The following is a 20,356-nucleotide window of genomic DNA, read 5'->3' as shown; positions in this document are numbered from 1 at the left end:
CAGTTCACAGCATCTTCAGGCAGGTCTAGGAGAGACCCCATCTGAGACCATGACAAGTTTCTGCTCACATGGTATTGAAGACTGTGCTCAATGGGCCCACGCTGTGACTTGGCGTAAGGAAATTTCAGATGTTCCGTACGTTTCTTGGAAGCTTATCAGGCATTCTTAAGTAATAAAGAATTACTTAAGAATGCCTGTAATAAAGCTTATCGGTAGAAGAAGATAAGCTCCCTTGCAAGGCAGCCTGTCCGTCGTTACCACCATCCTGCATCGTGTGATACAGACCCTTGGCTGACTTTCTCACGCAAGGTCTCGCATGTCATACAAGGCTGCCTGGCAGTCTAGCCTATGACTTGCATAAGGTGGAAACGGTTTCCATTGTAAGCATGAAAAACTGGGGGAACAAGTAGGAACCACGTGCCTCCTTGTATATGTCCTTGGACAGCACTGTGTTCTGTCTGGTCTTGAGATGCCTGGAGCAAAATCCCGCATACATGCAAACATCCATTTCCTTCTCGCCAGAAGTATCCCCCCGTGCACCCACCCCAAAAGGTGCACCTCAGCCCTGCTCCATCAAATCCAGACACTTCCATCCATTACACTACAGCTCAACTTTTAATTCATGAACTACTAGCACAAAACAACTCGACAAAATAAAAGTGTGTTCTCTGGAGGGAGACACCATAGTCACAAGAAGGAGCAGTACAAAGTCTGTGTCAGAGGGAGACGCTTGATGAGTTTTCAGGTGTAGTTTTGGGGGCTGCTGACAATGAAACGGAGCGGCAGTTCCTCACAACCTGCACATGGAGCACACCAGCTAGCAGGCCTTGCGCACTGGTGTGTCCAAACCATGACTGTAGCTCTGATAGTGCTGACCCGACAAGACATTATCTTCATGAATGATGAAGTGTCCAAAAAAGGAGAAAGGGGGAATGCAATGCAGGAGGTAAAGGCCACCACCACAGCTAAGCTATTGCTAGCTGACATCCTGGGTGAGAAAGCACTGACTCGGTTCACACGTCATGGCAAGCCAAGCCACTGGGTTGATTCACCCAAGGGGATCTGGGAAGTGTACCAGCTGCCCTTCTGCATGTGCAAATCCATGGATTATCCTCCGATTACCCAGGATGTCTAGATGCACGTGACACAACAACCCAGCGCACACATCCTCCAACTGCTGGTGCACATGCCCAGCGCTTTGCAGGTGGCCTTTGTTGTTTCCTGAGGCCACATGCAACCCGGTTGCGATGCACTGTGCAAGTGCCTCCTGTAGCAAGCCGACCGGCCATCGGAGCCGCTTTCTAAACTAATGACAAGGCTGGTTTGTTTATTGGATTGAGATCCTGCCCCATTAGCCAGAAAAGGCTTCACCAAGGGTTGGCACAGCTTTGCCCCCAACCCAGACTCCTGTGCCTTCTCACAGCAGCTTGGGCTGCAGAAAGCAGCGAGGGAAGCTCTTCACGCCATGCAGCAGCGTGTGCTGCAATAGTACCACCCGCACACAGCGGCAACATCGAGCTGCTCCTACGGAGCCGTGCACATGAAAAGCCACGCTTTCTCCCTGGCTATCTGACATCCCCATCTGCATCCCAGAACAGCCACTTCATTGGACATCTGTGTCCGCAGGGGCCTCCAAGACTCCAGCTGGTAACTCCACCCCACCCCACAGGCCCTCTCACCCAGAGGCAAAGTTGGGGTGGGGGGAGCAGAGGGGGCATTTGTCCATCTGAGAAATTGTCCCGGGCACCACCACAAAAAGCTTGTTGTGGGATAGATGCCAAAGGACAAGAAGTGTGAGTACAAGGTGAGAACTGTGAGAACACGCTAAGTAATTCCTCTGGAAACATAGTTTTTAGCCCCATGGAAGGCCTCCCCTACAGCGAGCCCCACTGCAGCTGCGAACATGCTCTTCTCTAAGTGGGAAGGTCAGGGCACCTTGGTGGTTGCCCAGAAAAGGCATCGGGGGGCATTTCGGCCCCTCCTTCAAGTGCTGTGAGATGCCAGCTCCTCTCTTCCTCAGCCAGCATGACCATTGATCAGACATGGTGGTGTTCTGTGCAACAACGTGGAGGCGGCCACGGATTTCTCACGCCAAAGTCCAGGGGCTGCGCAGAGACACCCTGGCCGCCGAGTACTCGCACTGCTCTTTCAGGACACGTGCTTGTGTGCAGCACAGCAGCCGGGGGCCACTGCAGGGGGGCCCAGAGAAGTGGAAAACCCCTGTTGGTGCAGGAGCACCAAGCCACTGAGCCGCACGGCTCCAGCCAGCCTACTCTTGCGTATTTCTGCGGAATCAGTTGAGGCGTCTAGCTATTTTGCAACAGCAAGGGAGTGTGCCAGCCCTGTGGCCGCCTCTCTTGCCCTGCTGAAACAGGGCCACCCTTTCGCCTGCTACCACAGGCTTCAACGTCTTTCTCTGCCGTTTATCCTTGCTGAGCTAATCAGCCCCAAGGCCCAGCCCCTGGCCTTGGGCAAGGGGTAGCAGAGCAGCCCCCTTCACAGGAGTGGGGCAGAGTGCTGGAGAGCAGAGCAGCTGCCTCTCTGGCTCCCAAAGCCCCTTTCAACACATTTCAAAATACCAGAAGGGCTGCCACTTAGAAGGTGTAGCAGGCTGGTTTTCTACGGTCTCAGAGGGCAAGACGGGAGCCAAGGTGGGACGACTGCAAGGCTAGAACGTCCTGCCAGTCGGCACTCTCTGCCAGAATCAATTGCCCCAGCAAATGGCAGGGGCTCCATCTCTTGATGCGCAAGCACAGCCTGCCCGGTCATTTGCCGGGATGCTAGTCGGCTCTGGTGGTGGGTTGCCCCCCATGGCCCCTTACACCTCTAAAGTTCAGAATAGGAGGAAACAAAAGGACCTCTGAGCATTGACGACTTCTTGGCTGTATAAGTTTGAACATTCAGTTGCTGTTGTTTTTTTGCAACATCTAACTGGAAGATATCTCCATATCCCCATAATATGCTACAGGCTGGACTTCCCTCCACAGTTGTCTCCCTGGGAATTCCAAAACATGCAGCAGAATAGGCGTGGACTGTAGCACGAAAGTGCAGGGATCAAATTTTCAGTGCTCCCCTTTGTGAGAAAGCAGGCACAGACACATTCACTCCTTGCAAGCAAAACACAAAGCCAGGCGTGGCACAGTAGCTGGTAACGGTTGTGGGCCAGATGTTTTCCCCTGGCAGTTTCCTTATGTAGGGGCTCCTTTACCCTACTCTTTCACATGATGTTGTCTATTCTTTCCCCACTTCATGCTGCTGCCTGTGGTTACTTACCTCGTGTTTCTCTATGGAGTAAATCTAATCAGCATTTGGGGCCCTGTGGAGCACTAGCTCTGTCAAGGTAAGTGGCAAGTTCTAAATGGAAATTTCTCAAACATCCTTAGCAATAATCATGCCAGTCCCTGGAGCTGCAGTGGAAGCTAAAGCAAGATCAAACTGATCCAAGTGTCCAGTGTAACACCCACCTTAATACACGTCTACCAGTCACTGTGCAGCTTTTCCTAACATTGGGTCTCTGAGGGGGGCTCTAACTGTGACTCCCATCCCCTTCAGCCAGCATTTGGGGGCTGTAGTCCAGTGACTGCTGAGAACCCTGGGGACGGCCAATTGAGAAACACCATCCCACACAAGGGATGCTGGGAGGCTTGCAGGGGTGGCTACCAAGAATTATAGAACCACAAAGCCTCCACACCCCCCTTTGTGGAATGAGCTCCCTCCCCCCCTCCAAAAGCACAAACAAAACAAAAGCAAAAAAAAGCCCCATGATGGTCATGGAATGCTGACCATTGCAGGGGTGGAAATGGCAAACCTGGAGGGTCGGGATAAACTAGGGGATGCTGGAGAACGGCTGTCTCAGTCAAGAGAAGCTTTGCACACTGCAGCATTTTGATGCAGGTTCTGCTAGCAAGGATTACAAGTCAATCTGCAAGCACGTTTTTGGAAGAGGCTGTGCAGGACCCGACTTGCTTAGCTGCAGCTATTCAATGGTGTCTTACCAGTTGTGCTTTGAGGCTTGCAATTGCGTGAGGAGGAAAAATTGCTGGCGGGTAAGCAGGCGTAAAAGAGATGAAATAGGGTTAGATGGTGCGCACCATGGACCCATCAACCTGTGGCATGAACTCAACATCCCAGCAGCAAGGGTACACACAAGTGGGCATCTGCCGGGGGCCCACAACCCAGCAGGGGCCTCTGACAGAGCCCCGGCAAGCTGGACCTCTTCTTCATCCTTGTCTGGCCCGGCAAGAGGGGAACGGAAAAGGCGGGCCAGGAGTTGTGCCAGTTTGCTTGCTCAATGGCTCTTGGCCAGCGAGCAGCTGCAGTGATGGGAAAGTGGAGAAGCAACCATGTTTGGTGACAATGATGGTCAGGAGGGAGACTCTGAGCGAGGGACCTGCGAGGGGGGTTTGCCTCAAAGCCTTCAAAAACCTAGAATCGGCCCTCTATACGCGGGCTCACTTGTCAGGTCGGCTTTCCAGGCTGACCACTTCCCAGCACTTCTGGCAAGCCAATTGTCTCATAAAATATTTTTCAAACTGCACACATGTTTATATGTATTCATGTTCACCATCACTTTACCAAATCACACAATAACTTTGGGAGGGGGGAGAAGAAGAAAAGTAACGGCCAGAGAAAGTGGGGGGGGGGCAGTTGTACAAGAGGACTGGTTTGGGGTGGCGGGTGTGGGAAAGGCAGCCATGGTAGCAACTGGGACTCGCCACTGCCGGCTTCCCTTCCCACCAAAAGTGCTGCACATGCTCACTTTGTTCAGAAAACTGGCTGCAGAAGCCCTTTCAAACCAGCTCTGCTACATCTGTTGTCACACAGCGTTTTGAGGAATGGGGTGAAGTCTGCTGCTACAAGAGGAAGGGGTGGAGCTGCAGTTGCCTTGGGTGTGTATCTCTCCTCACTTGTTTAATTTGCAGGGCTTTGATGGGGTGGGGATCAGAGCCTACTATGGGGGGAACTTCCCCATCACCAGTCAATGTGTTTGGGCTTTTAAAAGAAGGTAAAAGTAGCTTCCCAAGCATATGGCTGGGCGAAACCTTGGTTTCAGATCTGTAAAGACTTTAGAGCAGCAATGGGATGAAGGGGCAGCACCGGGGTGGGCATGTCGTGAGCGGAGCCGGCTGGAGCCGGGGGTCAGACTAGATAGCCCGGGAGGCCCCTTCTGTTTCGCTCTGTTTCTATGTCTCTGCCCTATACTTCCTTACACTGTTGGACAGCAGTGCTGGCCGCATTACAGTGACACACAGCTCAGTCCTACTGTGCTGTGCATCATTTTAGATCGGACTGGCACGGTCCCGCTGTGTTGGACTACAGCTCCCATCTTCCCCAGCCAGCCTGCCCACCCCTCAGGAAGGTGCCTGACTAGGGAAGGCTGCCCTTGATGTTAAGAGAGAGGAGATACTCGAGCAGCCCGAGCAGCAACTCCACGTCCCTTGCAGCTTTCTCATTCTTCCAGCGCCACGCATGCCAAGTTCAGATCTCTGGCGGAGGGAGAGAACTGCTCGTTTCAGGGGGTCCAGCTAAGTCCAGCAGGGATGGAGGTGCTCCCGCCTTTTCGGGCAGAGCGGGAGGTGCAGGCAGGTGAGCCCCTGCTGGTGAGGCGCTCGCCAACACCGTCCTCTTTCTCCAAGGTCGCCCAACCCCTCGGGGCGTGAAGGATCAGCCGATCCTTGAGCAAAGAGGCCTGCTGGTCAGCAGCAGTCCTGGGGCCGCTGGCCTGCCCAAGACTAGAAGAAGGAGCTCAGGTGGCTGCTAGCCTGCCTCGGCGTGGGGGGGCTCTGGTAGAGGTTCCCGCTGCCGGCATTCCAGTAGGGGGAGGGGGCCCCGAAGAAGCCGGTGGAGGAGGCAGGCACCTGCGTGGCATGGCCCAGGGCGCCGTAGCCCACCTTCTGCTGGTGGTAGGCGGAGAGGTACGGCAGGTCCGTGTGGTGGCACTTGTAGAGCGGGGGCTCCCCCGGCTGCCCCTGCTGGGCCTGGCTGATGCCCTGGAAGTCGAACTTGTATGCGTAGCGCTTGCCGTGCACCTTGGTCATGATGCTCTTGTCGTAATAATAGCGCAGCGCCCGGCTCAGCTTGTCGTAGTTCATGTTGGGCTTGCTCTTGCGCTCGCCCCACCGCCGCGCCACCTCGTCGGGGTCTGTCATCTTGAACTCGCCGTTCGTGCCTTCCCAGGTGATGCAGTTGGCGTTGGTGCTGTCCGACAGCAGCTCCAGCAGGAACTGCCACAGCTGGATCTGGCCGCTCCCTGCGGGAGAGCAAAGGGGCGGCGGTCAGCCGTGGATCGTGCCCCGGGGACCAGCGAGGTCTGCGCCGCGAGGCCGGCCAGGGCACGGTGGGCCGCCTCCTGCAGAAGCTCCGGGCCAGCGCTCGGGCAACTGCAAACGCTTGGCCGACAGCTCCCATCATCCCCAGGGGTGAGGGCTGATGGCAGTTGTAAGTCAAGCTCCTGCAAGGCCGGCAAGCTGACTGCTCCTGCAGCAAACCCGTGTTAGACTTTTCGTTCCTGATGCCCTGTTCTCGCTGCTCTCTTCCCCTGGAAAAGCAACCTGGCTTGCTGGGTCAGCTACAGTTACTGGCTCTGTGAGTTCCTGCAGCCTATTTCCCCACTCCCCTCTCTAACTCCTGGCTTGGAACAGCAGCCTGGCAGGCGCAAATTCAGCAGGTGAAGCCTCCCCTCTCCATCGCCACCAATCTGTGCCAGGAAAGGGGTAAAGCCACCCTGACCCTGTATACCCATCCACAGCCCCCGAGAGAAGAGACATGTGGACCCACCTGGGTTTGCCAAGCGGCTGCTCGTGGGTCCCAGGACCTGGTATGGATCTGGTGGGAACGAGAAGGGTATGAGAGAGGGGCTAGAGTCAGACGCACTGGAAGGACCCCGGCCCCTGAAGCACTACCCTGGCCCACTGCCTGGAATGCGTATTGCTCTCCTTCGGGCCTCTCCAGTCTAGTTCTAGCCGAGGTGGCATGCCTCTGGTCTGGGCTGTACCACTTTGGCTGGGACCTGGGTCTCACTGACTGAATGTTCTCACATGCACGGAGAAAGGTAGCCTGTCAGGCAGACATCGAGGCTAGGGCCGTGACATGGCGGCTTTCCAAATGCAAGGAAGGCAGATTTTTTGTTTTTCTCCTCTCAATGGAAGACTAGGCATTCAGCAAAGTGAACAGTGATGAAGTCCAAAACTTGACCACCTGAGGAAAATGTGGCCTGTGCCCCAACCCCTCAAGAACCAGAATATTTTAGTAGACACTGTTGCATGAGCAGCCGAGTTAGCACTTGGCTGGTAGATTACCCGCTTCCTCCTGTTGCTCCCACTCACCTTGGAATGGTCTCAACCTGTAGCAGCTACACGGCAAGCCAAAATCCAGCACTGAACCTTTCCTATCCCGGTTATTTCTGTGCCAGAAAAGACTCCACAGGCTGAATTTCTGCTAGCTGCGCAAGGCACAGGACGGGAGCCCTGCCATTAAAATACTGACCACGCTGCAGCTCAGCCGTGGCTTTGCTTACTGACCTACCAGGAATGCGGCTCTGCCTGTAGCCTTTCCTTTTCTAGCAGCTAAAGTGAGAACTGGCATGAGCTACCCTACCAGGTTGTTGTGATGAGAAGGTGGGGGTGGGAAACACTCTTGCTGTAGAGGTAAGAAGCCCCCCCCCTCAAAGAAAGGCATGTCATCAGGTGGCTAGGGACAGCCCAGATCAATTCTCCCTTGTGACGTAACACGGAAGAGAATTTTAGCCAATGCAGGTTCTTTCTCCCCTTCAACACAGCCCTGAAAGGGAACTCAGTTCTCGACTGAACGCAGTTCTGAACTCCTGATCAACCTGTGCCCCTGTTCCACTGCAGTTCCAGCACAAAGACTGAGGATGCTAGGAAAGCAGAGTAGGGCACCACGTTTGCCTGTCCACAGTTCGTTGCTGGACAACGGGCTGAGCTGGGGCTCCCAGCTCACCTGCTTACAGCCTCCCCTACTAGGCTGAGATGGCCAGCCTGTTTGGGTGGCAGCGGTCCTTTCCAAATTTGCATCCATGCGGTGCATTAGCAGATGCAGATTTTATGCCAGTCTGTGCCCTTTTGATGATGAGCGTCCTCTCTACCGGCTACGTTCACCCTGGTGTCTGCTCCTTCCTACCATTGCTGGGGGCAAAATACATCCATTTCAGAAAGCGTAAGAAAATACGAAGAGCCATCCTGGGTTAGACCAAGGGTTCATCTGTCCAATATTCTGTTCATGCAGTGGCCAGCTAGCTCTCCACAGGTAACTCACAGGGGGGCCATGAAGGCAGGGGAAAAAACCCCTCCCATGCTCCCCAGCGTGTGGTGTAAACAGGCAAATTATTAGAGGAAGCCTAGAGTGATCGTCCTCTATGGTGCATTTAAATCCCACCTTCTTCCTCTTGCAAGAGAGGCTTACAAAGTTCCCCTTCAGGAGGCTGAGAATTCCTGCTGGCCCAAAGTCACCCGGTGGGCTGCATGGCTGAGTGGGGACTAGAAATGAGAACGCTGGCAGAGAGTGTGGTTAGGAGGTTGGACTCCTGACCCAGAAGCCCCGGGTTCTAGTCCCAACTGGCCATGAAACCCACTGGTGTCTTTGGACCAGTCACTCTTGACCTGCCCCACCTAAGTAGGACTAAGAGATGAAGCAGCCACCCTGGGTTCCTTGCAGGAGAAATAAAAGTAGGATATAAATTAAATGCAACAAAAATAGCAATACTCCTAAGGCAGAAAGTGGTGGAAGTTCTTCTAAGGTGAGGTAGAAAGACGCACCTGGAGCTACACGTGTTGAATCTGGAGTCCGACCCACCCCCTGGATCTGTGGTGGGGAACCTGAAAGGTGAAAGGGAGGAAAAAAGTATTACAGGAGAACGAGTGAGGATCTAAAACAGTAGCACACAAAGAAATGCAGCAGCTTGCTTCTTAAGCGGGTGCTGCCATGGCTTTTCACAATAGTCAGGGGTGCAGAAGTTCAGCCTAGGGGTCAAATCCAGTCCCAGCATTCCCAGGACTTCCCAGCAGTAGAATTTGGTCCTGAGGCGAAAAGGAATTATCTCCTGTTTTTTGCCAACACCAGCCAAGGTTTGGTATTCAGAAGATTCAGGCAGAGGAGAAGGACATTTACGTTGCACACTGTTGAACTATGGAATTCACTTCCACAAGGTATAGAGTAGATGGCTTTAAAAGGGGACTGCAGAAATTTGCAGAGGAAAGACAACCCGTGGCTACCAGTCTTGATGGCTATTTGCCACCTCCAGCATCAGAGGCAGAAAGCACGTGGATACCAGTTTCTGGGGAAGACAGGCAGGGGGGTGCTGTAGGGTTTCTGCCGATGCTGGTTGCCTCTGTATGAACAGAATGCCAGAAAGATGAATGCTGGTCTGATCCAGCAGGACTCATGTTCTTATTAAAATTGGGGTTCAAAGTCCCCTCTGGAAGAACAAATGGTACCTTTGGGGGTTGCATTAATGGGCCCACTGCCCCAGTTGCTCCGCCGGATTTCTTCATATGGAGACTCTGTGAAGAGATGCCGAAGTTAAGCAGAAATTAAATTTCAGAGGGGAATGCAACATTTGCAGAAAGATTCAAAGGCCCAGTCTTGGAAAACAGGGGGAAAGAACAGTAGAATGAGCATTCACCATGCTTAGCTTTGTTCTACTGCATTATATTGCTACTTGTAACCTGCCCAGGGAGCCTTATGGCTGATGGGCAGGATAAAACATGTGTGCTCACCCTGAGGGCAAACATGCAGGGACGAAATAATAAAAGGGCAATTCAACACTGCTGCTGCACCATGCTTAGCAGGAAGCTATTAGGTACAGAAGCTACAAAGAGGAAGCTTCTAGCTAAAGGTACAGGAGCTCTGAAAAGCCCGGATAGCATGTTGCCACTGGACAATCTGATACTACAGCTGCATTTTAACTAATTAAAAAGGTCATGACAGATCAAGGCTGGAATAAAGACAACGTCATCTGGATGGTCCATACAAGCAAAGAATACCAATTCCAGATTAAGTGGGCACTGTAGAAGCAACCATGGTTACACTCTGATCTGGTTCACACGTAAAAGGGGCAATTCCTGGGTTAAATGAATACGGAACATATCATTCCAGCTTTAAATAAACAACCCAGCAACACCAAAGACATGGTTATCCCATGGCATGCAAACTCAAATGGTATGACTTAATTCCAGATTAAATAGCTCAGAGTTAACCCAAGAACAGCCCATGGGTCAACTCTGCTCACAGAAGTTCCTGTGTGCTCACCATTACATGCAAACTGGGTCGTAATCTGAAACAAAGGAGGCAAAGGATAACTTCTCCTCTCCCAAGTTGCCCCAAAAGCTCGTTCCCAGCTAGGAATTGCTTGACTAGCTCTGCAGTTCAATCTCCCCTGCTCTCTAGCATTGTGTTTGGAAGATGCAGCTCCTGCCCCAGTGGTCTCTCCCACACGCGTGGTCTTGTGCTGCAGGTGCTGGCTTGGTCCTGTGAACTCACCAGATTTGACTTGGGCCCGTGGTGCTGGAGGAGGAGGAGGCGGCGGCTGTTGGGTAATGACTGGAGCAGACGGGTATGTAAAAGTGGGGCTGCCTATTTGGTGAGAAAAGCAGGAAAGAATGATTAGGGTGAAGAGCCGCTGACTAGCCATGCCTTACACATGCAAGATTTGGAGACAATACATCCAAGATAAGAGCTCCCTTACCCCTGGCTGTATGAACAGAGGTGGGTGCCTCTCCCATGGGAAACCTGCCCATACACTACGTTGCCCAGGTAAGGCCCTCCTCCAGCTGCTTCCTCCAAGAGATCTTCAGAAAGCAGCAACAATGCACAGGGCCTTCTCAGTGGTGGCCCTGTCAGTTATGGGATCGTCTCCCTGGAAAGACCTGCCTGCAGCCAAATCTTTCCAGTGTCAGCTGAAGACCTGCTTCTTCTCTCAGGCATATGATGAGGCTTTGAATCAGATTCTGAATTTTTCCTCCTGATCATCTAAATTTGCTAGTCGACATATCGGGGTCTCTGTATGCTGCACATTGAAATGTTAGCGTGGATGCGGTGTTTACAATCTACTCTGGACTGGACAATGCCTTGTGGTCAGACCATTGGTCCAGGCCAGTATCACCTACCTGGACAGGTAACAGATCTCCAGTACCTGAACATGGAATGTTTATCCCATCACCTGTCACTGGGCCCCTTTAGCAAGAGATGTCATGCAAAGCAAAACTTCCGCCCCTGCACTATGACTGCAGGAAGAGAGTTGCAGAGTCACTCACTCACAGCTCCGTCCACTTGGGACTCTGAGAGGCTCTGTTGCCAGAGGAAACACTACAGTATCTGGCAACTTCGTTTGCTGTCACATGGTGCAGTTCTTTCTGGATGGTACAATCTGGAGTGGATACACAGCCCTGTCTGTTCAGGCTGCAAGGAGGCGGGGGGCATATGCTTGTGGGAAAGTTTCTCCATGCTTTCAAACAGGGGTGCAGAACCTCAAGCTGGGCTTCTCCAGCAGGCCCTGTTCCCCCAACTGTCCATTGCCTGCGGGGCGGGGAGGGGGGGTTGTCCTAGCAATTGTGTGCAATTTTATTGCTACCCCAGAAGGTTGCAACACTCTCCTAAGGCTCTCGGGCAGTAAGTGCTTTCAACTAGACTATGCTGGCTTTATGCCCTCACCCGTTTGCCTCTGCTCCTGCCACCACTGGAGCGCAGCTTCTCCAGAATGGTCCAGCGTCTCTTTGCAAGTAGACACAAATCAGGCAAAGCCCCTTCCCAAGAAAGGTTGCGCGAGAAATTAGGCATCTGGGTGACGTGAAACCTGATTGCAGGCACACGGTGGAACTCAGTCTGGGAAAACGACCTACTTAAATCTATTTCAGGCACAATCAGAGAAATACATTTAAATTTAATACATAGGTGGCTACATCGGGCACCTGTGCAACTGCGTCCTATTAACACAGATCTTTCCCCAAATTGCTGGAGGGATTCTTAGGCCAAAGGTATTTCTTGATATCTGGCAGGCTTGTGATTACGTGTATTAAAGATAGACGTTTTCAACTGTATTTCTTAAAGAGCAATTACTAGTGCTCCTCTTTCTATTTTTGATGACACACAAAAGCAGCTGTTATATAAAAACCGATTGTTCTATTACCAGCAGTGGCAACAATGGTTAGAGTGTGATACTGAAAAACAAAAATTAGAAGGTGGTTTTCTGAAAATCTCAGAGGTGCCCTTTCAGAAAAGCTAATGCAGCATAACTAATTCATCAAAGGGATAATCAAACAGTCCCACTCTTAGATCGTGGTTCCCCTAAATTGCATATATTAATGCAGGGTCTATAGGGCAGAACCTACCAAATGTGCAGTCCTATTTTGGGACGGGTGTAGTAATAGGCAAAGTGAATATTGAAAAAGAGGCTGCTTGTGGCAGGAGCAGAGGTTCAAATGTATACGAAAGGGGTGTGTTCAGGGACAGCAGTCCTAAATTATATGTCGAACCTGAGATGAACAATGTGAAGCAAGCTCTCTGTGTGGAAGGTTTTGTTGTTCTGCTATGGTTGATATGCGTTTCTCAGATAAACTTCTTGTTTTAAAAGCAGAACACAACGAATGGTTCTAAAAGCTCCCTGCACACAGGAAGCTAGCATGTCAGGGAAAGGGATTGCCTGATGTGCTAGCGTTCCACATGAAGGCAGTCTGACAAAGGGCGAGCTGACATGGAGAGCAATTTGAGCTTTCCATCGCAACCCAAGTGCAGTTGCATCAGGCACTGCTAGTGGAGCTGGGCGGAGCCAACCATCTTTCCAAGTGTCTGTGGGTGTCATACGGTGATTCGTTTTGTTTCGGGCAGGCAGGGACCTGCCCGGGCAAAGGTGTCTGTGGCCTTACTCTGGCGGAGGTAAGAGAGGTGAGACAGCAACACATCAGCGTTGTAGGATGTAGTAAGCCGCAGGAAGCCCTCCTTGCCCAGTTTGCAGAGCTCTTTGCCATCTATATGCTGGAAGTGGCTCGTTTCGACATCGAGGAGGCTGTATTCCTTCACTGCCCAGTCCAGCCACTGGCGGACGTGTTCATGGGTCCACACGCTGGGGTCTGTTGGAGGGAGAGAGATGTTTGGATAAGAAGCAAGCAAGCCAAGGGGCCGAGCCACACGATGCAGGGAGCAGCCGGGCCGTGGGGTGGCCAGCCGCCCTCCGGCCGTCCTCTGCCTGGGTGGCTGCTGGGGGATTATCCTCCTTTGGAAGCGCTGCCCAGTCTAGTTCTGGTTGAGAGACCAAAAACCAGCCAGAGGAAGAGCTGGGCTTTGAAGCTGCCCACCAATGCTACCTGGAGAGCAGATGAGCGCACAGGCACAAGGACCCTCCGCTCACAGCCTTCCCAGCTAGGGCTCTCTTTAAATTCTCTCTCTTGATTATGGATGCCCTCTTCTTTGGTTCACTGCGTCATGGTGCCTATTGCCTTGGGTGCGGGGCAGTGCTTGCCTCGTCTTAAGGAAATACCCCCGCTTCTTTCCCCCCGGCATGACCGTAAGGGGGCAAACAAACAGTAGCAGTGGGATGGGCAGGTGGGAGGCACCAGAAAGGCCTGGAGGGTTGCAGGCAGCCCATGGGGCACGTTGCACTTCTGTCGAAGGACTGCCTTTGGGTTGAAGGTGTTCTTACAAATAAAGAATTCCCGGAAGTGACTAGGATGCACTCTTCACATGTTCAGAGGCACATTAACCTTGTGTGGTCCTAGTCTGTGTTCCGGCCTTAAAAACAGGCTGAGAAAGAGGTCATGTGGGAGCCCAGAGAGGAGAGGACAACCTGGGAGGCCAACCATTACCTCCACCTTCACCGGTGTGGGTCCCTCTAGACAACTTGGGCCAACAACTCCCATCAGCCCCAACTAGCATGACCAGTGGTTGGGAATAATGTGATCTGTAACCCAACCACATCTGGGGTGTGCTATATGGAAACCAGCCATTATAAGAAGAAAGGTTGCACTCAGAACAGAAAAGGCGAGTGCAGATTCGGAGAAGATGCGTGCAGATTCGGAGAAGATGCGTGCATCTTCTTGAGAACTGACCTGCTGGAACGATGACCCTCTTCTCTTCGCTGGGGGGGTTGGCAGGGGGGCTGCCACGGGGGTTGCTGTATCCGCCTGGGTAAGACACCTGGGCTGGGTCAACCACACCCCCCACTTTACTCCTCCGGGTGACGCTACAGTCCACAGGCGATTGCCTGCTGGTGCGAAAGAGATGCGACTTTGTTAAACGCCATGTTCACTGAGGACTGGAGCTTGCACAGGCCACACAAAGCTCATTTCACAGCTAGAAGGCAAGTGGCAGGATACATCTTTCCACACTGGGAAAAGCTGCAACCAGGTAATTTGGGTGCCTGATCAGCCTGCCGTTGAAATGTTAAGTTCTAGAGGGGCTACATGTCCGACTTTACGGAGGGTGATCCTCTGTTTGAAGGACTGTCTGGTCTGAAGCCCGTTTTAAGACAAATGAACCATAAAAAAGGGATTCTGTGCAGGGCCTCAGGTTGCCCATCCGTATTTACCACCTGGGCAGCAGGACCAGCAAGAAATGCAGGTCACCTGATTTCAGTCTTCTCCACAAGGGCCAGGTGCACCGAATTTCTATTTAAATTAATGATTCTGTATTTTTTCTATGCATATCAATTGCATCTATACTTATAAATGAGCATACGCATACATAATTGCAAATCATTATATTCGATGCATATACATTTGCATCCACGCATGTGATGCGCAGCTTTCCCCTCGGTCCTCTTCATTTGGAGATGCCCAAGCAGCTCTCCCAGGATGAACTGCGGATGAGCAGCTTCAAGCAACTTCCTTTAATTGGACTTGGGGGTCCTTTAAATAGAAGATGCCTTCAAAGACAGGAATATCTTCTGTAAAGCAGGACACATACTGTGACTACTACTGGTTGAAAAGCTGAGAAGCACAGACTGTCAAGCATATGTGAATGTGTCTGTGTGGTGGGGTGGGGGCTCTCCTGGATCTTTTTATCAGCATCAGCTCTGCTCCCATCTTCCCAGTCAGCTGGGACCTGGTTCCCAAACCCTTTGGTATTGAAACACATGAGTTTAAAAGCAGGCGATATACATTCTAGAGATGAAAACAAACCCGCAATGAAGCCTCTGCTCCAACCCTGGCTTGGGGGCTGGGCCCAGAGGAGCTGGCCTGGCTTGCCTTCTCACCCCAGAATCGGTTGCTGGAAGTCACTTTTTGCCACTCTGCACGGCTGCACGGCGGGGCCTTCAGGAAGCAGCCGGCTTCCTCTCCCGCAAGCAGCCTTGCTGGTGGCCCTTGCGTCAGCAACAAGCATTTGGCGGGAAGAGGTCAGTGCAGTTCAGGGCTCCCTAGCTCTCGAATGTGCCTGGCGTTCAGGCAAGCCTCCAGAAAGACTCGCCAAAGAGGGGCAGGTGGGCATGCAGGAGCACAGCCACGCAGGGACAGGCTCGGGAGGAAGCCGTGCTGTGCGAGCAGGTCCCGGAAGCGCGACGGAGCCCCAGGGGTGCAGAGCGGCCTCTTTGTAGACGTGTCTTCCTCTGGAACAGAGATCTCCTAAATTCAGGCCACTTAATAATGGTGGGAGGGCATAGCCCACTCAAAATGCACATAATTCAATCAGCAATGCAAAAATTGCAGTGTAAAGTGATGAGCGGCGAGCCGAGGAAAGCTGTGGTCAGGCCTGGGTTTCACGCTAAACCCTGAATCATGGTCTAGTGCAGGAGTGCAGAATCTGGGCCTGGAACCTGGTTCAGGTTGCGTGGGGTCCCACAGCTCCTTCCTCTGGTCACAGCTCCTTCCCTCAACCGGTGAGCAATCTGGATCTGGTGGTTTCCTGGCCTTTGCCGCATCCCTCCCCCGTCCCCCCCCCCCCGCCCCACATACACACTCCATTTTGAAAAGTTGAAATGCTTTTATTAAAGTGGCTTTACTGGCTTTAGGTTAAAATATGCCAGGGATTTTTGGACTTCACCCCTCCGCTGGAATTCAGCCACCAAGAGTGGCTTCAGAAGGAATCCAGCGCTTGGGCTGAACGAAGTTTAACACCCCTGCTTTATCATGATGCGAACAAGCCTAGACTCTGCTTGGACGTGCCTGCTTCATTTGCTGTCTGGCACGCTGCAACAAGAACAATGGAATTTTGTTGAACATCCAATTTTGTTGAACCGGAGTTCTCCATGCTATCTGCCCCGGCAAACCGTGGTTAACCTTAACTATAGTTTCTTGAAACAAGCCAGCCTCCAACTATGGGCTAGGACACACAATCTAGAGTTAAGATGAACCACATGTGACTCTGCTCTCGCTCCTCTTTCCGTGTTTCAGGGCCGAGTCGGCCCCAACCCCACACCGCTGCTGACCTGTTGGCACAGTTGACCTGTTCATTTTCCTGCTTCACCACATGGCTTCTGTTGGTCTGCGTGGGCCACTGGGTCTCCTCCAGCCCGAGGCCTTCCTTGCCACCATAATCATCCACTGACGACAGCTCAGACTTCAGGAGGTGTGGGGTGCCAAAGGTTTGGTCGAATATAGACTGGTCCTCGCTTACAACAGACAGCGCCTCCTGCAGGTGGGATAAAAACAAATAGGCAAGGCATCAGTGTTGGCCTCCAGGTGTTGGGATCTGGAATCAGGGATGCTGGAAGAGGGCAAATAGACAGAAATGAAATCCAGACAAGAGAGAGGGGATTGTGGAATAGTACAGTTGGAAGGGGCCAGGAAGGCCATCAGGTCCACCCCCCTGCTGTTGCAGGACACCACGTTACACCATCCCACTCAGATGGCTGCCCAGTTTCTTTTTGAATGTCTCCAGTGTGGGAGCGCCCCCCACCTCTCCAGGCAGCTGGTTGCACTGCTGTATTGCTCTGACCATGAGGAAGCTTTTCGTGATAGCTGGCCTGAACCTGGGTTTTTGCAGCTTGACTTGATCATTCCGTGTCCTACACTCCAGCACCAGCAAGAGGAGATCCTGAGCTTCCTCTTGCTTAGCAAACCTTCCTGTCCACAGATAGGGTCTGACCAGCCCAAGACTGAAGCTCTCCTGAACCCAGTCTGGTTGCTGGAGGGGCAGGATCCACTGTGGAGAGGACGGCTCCTGCTTGGCTTTGCTGGTGGTTCCTGGTGTCACCTCCCAGCATCCCTTACAGCCCTGCTGGACTACTGTAACAAGCTGCATGTGGGGCCAGCCCTGCAAACCACCCAGCAACAGCAGAATGCCGCTGTTCACGTCTTGACTGGGCTGCCCTGAGGGTCATAAGAACCCCCCGATAGCCTTGATCCTGTCAGGTGCACTGGCTGCCTGTTTCTTCCCAGGGGCCTCTCCAGCTGCTGGTTTAGTGCTTCTAAATCCCGAACCTGCTTGGGACCTGGCTACTTGGAAGGACCATCTTCTCCTGTGTGAGGGCAATTCTGAGATGAACTACGCAGCCACAGGGAAGAGAACCGTGCCTGCTGCCCTGAGATCCTTGGAGGGAGGGCAGAATAAATGTTACACCAGACAGAATCATAAAGTTAAGGGGCAGCGCCAGGTGCCTAAAGGATCTGGGGTGCAGGCCTGCCAGACAAAGAAAAAATGGTTGTAAATATGCCAGGGATTTTTGGACTTCACCCCTCCACAGGAATGCGGCCCCTGAGAGCGGCTTCAGAAGAAATCCAGCTCTCGGGCTGAACGAAGTTCAACTCTGCTGGTTTATCCTGATGGGAACGAGCCTAGCTTCCGCTCAGATGGACAGACTGCCTTCTCCAAATTACGCACACGTGCACCTGAACAGGGAGCGCCCAATCCAGCAGGTGTCACCCATGTTGCAGAGACATGTGCAGGCATTTGCCCAGCCCCTTCCTCGCTCTTGGTGCGCCCACACTTTTATGCAAGGGCTTGAAGTTCACTTGCATGCTTTCCCCTCGGGGCCACCTGTTCAGATTCAGGGTGACACTGATGCGAGTGTTCCTGAGATGCTTTTCAGAGTGGTGACACCCACAGAAGTGCAGCATTCACAGCACTGCACAGGCCGGACAGGAAAGTATCGCGTTTGCTGGTCAGGCTGCTGTTAATACCTCGGCAACCCTAGGAATCCATGTTTTGGCGTGAGCTGTGAGTGCTGGAGAGATACAAGGGCTAGCACATGCTCTCTGCTGCCCAAGGACCCTCATTCTCCCCAGAGCAGCCCAAACAAAGCATAAGGTCTGGAAAAATTAGCAAGCCTACCAATGTTCACTTCGTTTATAAAATGCCAATTCCATTTATTTTTAGATGTATGTCCTGACTTTTTTCTTTTTTCAAGAACTCAGAGCAATTTGCCTCTTTCATTTCTTCCTGCTCTCCATCTTAGCCCCACAACAAGGTACGGGGGTAGGTTGTGCTGAGATTTAGGCTGGGCTGAGAGTCTCTGACTGGCTCACAGTCACCCGGCAGCCTCCGTGGCTGAATGGAGACTAGAACCTGATCGCCCAGCCCCAGCCCCAGCCCCAGCCCTGTGCTGTTAACCACTACACCACACTGGCTCTCGGAGCTGCTAAGTTTAACTGGCCTTTGCAGCTGTGCCTTTAACTGCAAGCTGATACCCACAAAGAAGCAGTTGGAGCTTTGTCACAGTGTGGAGGGAAATGTGATCACCTGCTAATCCGTGCACATCTGGTTGACCAGCCAGCTCACCAGTGCAGCTTAGTGGTTGAAGTGTCAGACGAGGCGTGGGAGAGACCAGAGTCAAGTCCCCACTTGAGGTCCCCATGGAACTCACCCAGTAATCTGGGGTCAGACATGCCCCCTTGGACTAATCTCTCTCACAGGGCTGCTGGGAGAATACAGCTGTGATTATCATTATCAGTTATTATCACATTATCTTTCTATACTGTCCATAGTTGAAGCTGTTTGGATTTGAGTCACCCATCCACATTTCAAGCAAGCTGGATCTTACTTAGCTTCCAAGATTAGGTAGGAACAGGTACCTCTGGCTATATGGAAGCATATATGTGGTGTTTGGAATCTCCTGACAAGAATGGCTGCATTTTAAAAATTATAATTCATGCTAATGACTCTAGTATCAAAACACCCATTAGAACATTACTAAAAGAAATATGCTATTTCTATGTTATATTGTATTTTATAGTATGTTTTATGTTTTACATTGTTTTGAACTACCCAAAGAGTTTTGGAGATTTGCCAGAATAAAAATGCCCAAAATAAATAAAAGCTGTACAGCTCCTACCGCAACTAGTCAAAAAGCCTTGACTAGTTTTGCATTCCTTTTCTCCCAGATGGATTTCCTGTTGTAGAAAGGAAGATGCTGTGTGAAAAGAGGGCAAGTTATAAATGGAAGATCACATTGTCCAGGCCCTCTGTAAAATTCCATGTTCGAGGTAGGGCAGTTGCCCAATGAAAGCTTCCCCTGAAATCAGCCAAAGCCAACCAAAACACAAAAAAATGTCAGGCACACACGCAGCTATAAAAATAATTGTAGCAAATAGTCCTCATCAGAAGTTTTTAACAATACACCTGAAGTCAAACAGCAGAATGACTTGGCAGGTCTGTCTAAGAGAACTCTTCCAGAAAAGTGTTTTAGGATTGTTCCAGAGAATATGCAAGTATTTTTTCCTTTCCTGGCAATTAATGAAGCCTGGCACTGGAGGCAGAAAAATCTAGATGATGCCCCCTGGTGGTAAAAATAGATGTTGAAGAAAAGGAGGCAGTGACAGATTTTATTTTCCTGAGCTCCAAGATCACTACAGATGGTGAGTGCAGCCATGAAATTAAAAGACGCTTGCTCCTTAGGAGGAAAGCTATGGCAAACCTAGACAGCATACTGAAAAGCAGAGACATCACCCTGCTGACAAAAGTTTGTATAGTCAGAGCTATGGTTTTCCTAGTCGTAATGTATGGCTGTGAGAGTCGGACCATAAGGAAGGCTGAGCGCAGAAGAATTGAGGCCTTTGAATTGTGGTGCTGGAGGAGACTCCTGCGAGTCCCTTGGACTGCAAGGCGATCAAACTGGTCAGTCCTAGAGGAGATCAGCCCTGACTGCTCTTTAGAAGTCCAGATGCTAAAGATGAAACTCAAATACTTTGGCCACCTAATAAGAGGGAAGGACTCACTGGAGAAGACCGTAATGCTGGTAATGAATGAGGGCAAAAGGAGAAGGGGATGAGGTGGCTGGATGGAGTCACTGGGGCAGTGGGTGTGGGCTTGGGTGGACTTCGAGGGATGGTGGAGGACAGAAGAGCCTGGAGGAATGTTGTCCATGGGGTCGTGATGGGTCAGTCATGACTTTGCAACTAAACAAGTTGTAAAAAGAATGCAGATATAGTCAGTGATCGACAGGGGTCCAGCTGCATGCCTTGGTCCTGCCTGG

General features: G+C 51.7%; 1 protein-coding gene across 3 annotated transcripts in view; it reads right to left on the bottom strand.

The window, feature by feature from the left end:
• Nucleotides 1–596: 596 nt before the first annotated feature.
• Nucleotides 597–20,356, bottom strand: part of LOC123019394 (retroviral integration site protein Fli-1 homolog) — a 41,057-nt gene continuing 21,297 nt past the window's right edge. The window contains exons 2-9 of one of the 3 annotated variants that reach the window (XM_044422221.1): nucleotides 16,373–16,575; nucleotides 14,058–14,215; nucleotides 12,879–13,082; nucleotides 10,498–10,590; nucleotides 9,453–9,518; nucleotides 8,775–8,834; nucleotides 6,778–6,825; nucleotides 597–6,250 (exon numbers count right to left, since the gene is read on the bottom strand). In XM_044422221.1, coding sequence (XP_044278156.1) covers nucleotides 5,733–6,250; nucleotides 6,778–6,825; nucleotides 8,775–8,834; nucleotides 9,453–9,518; nucleotides 10,498–10,590; nucleotides 12,879–13,082; nucleotides 14,058–14,215; nucleotides 16,373–16,575 — 1,350 coding nt within the window. In that variant the 3' untranslated portion in view covers nucleotides 597–5,732. The remainder of the gene's footprint in view (nucleotides 6,251–6,777; nucleotides 6,826–8,774; nucleotides 8,835–9,452; nucleotides 9,519–10,497; nucleotides 10,591–12,878; nucleotides 13,083–14,057; nucleotides 14,216–16,372; nucleotides 16,576–20,356) is intronic. The other 2 variants (XM_044422222.1, XM_044422223.1) reach the window with 2 other exon arrangements.

Source organism: Varanus komodoensis, unplaced genomic scaffold (genome assembly GCF_004798865.1).
Source record: "Varanus komodoensis strain SLA01 unplaced genomic scaffold, ASM479886v1 scaffold122, whole genome shotgun sequence".
Lineage (NCBI taxonomy): Eukaryota > Metazoa > Chordata > Lepidosauria > Squamata > Varanidae > Varanus > Varanus komodoensis.
This window is presented reverse-complemented; position numbering and strand designations above follow the sequence as displayed.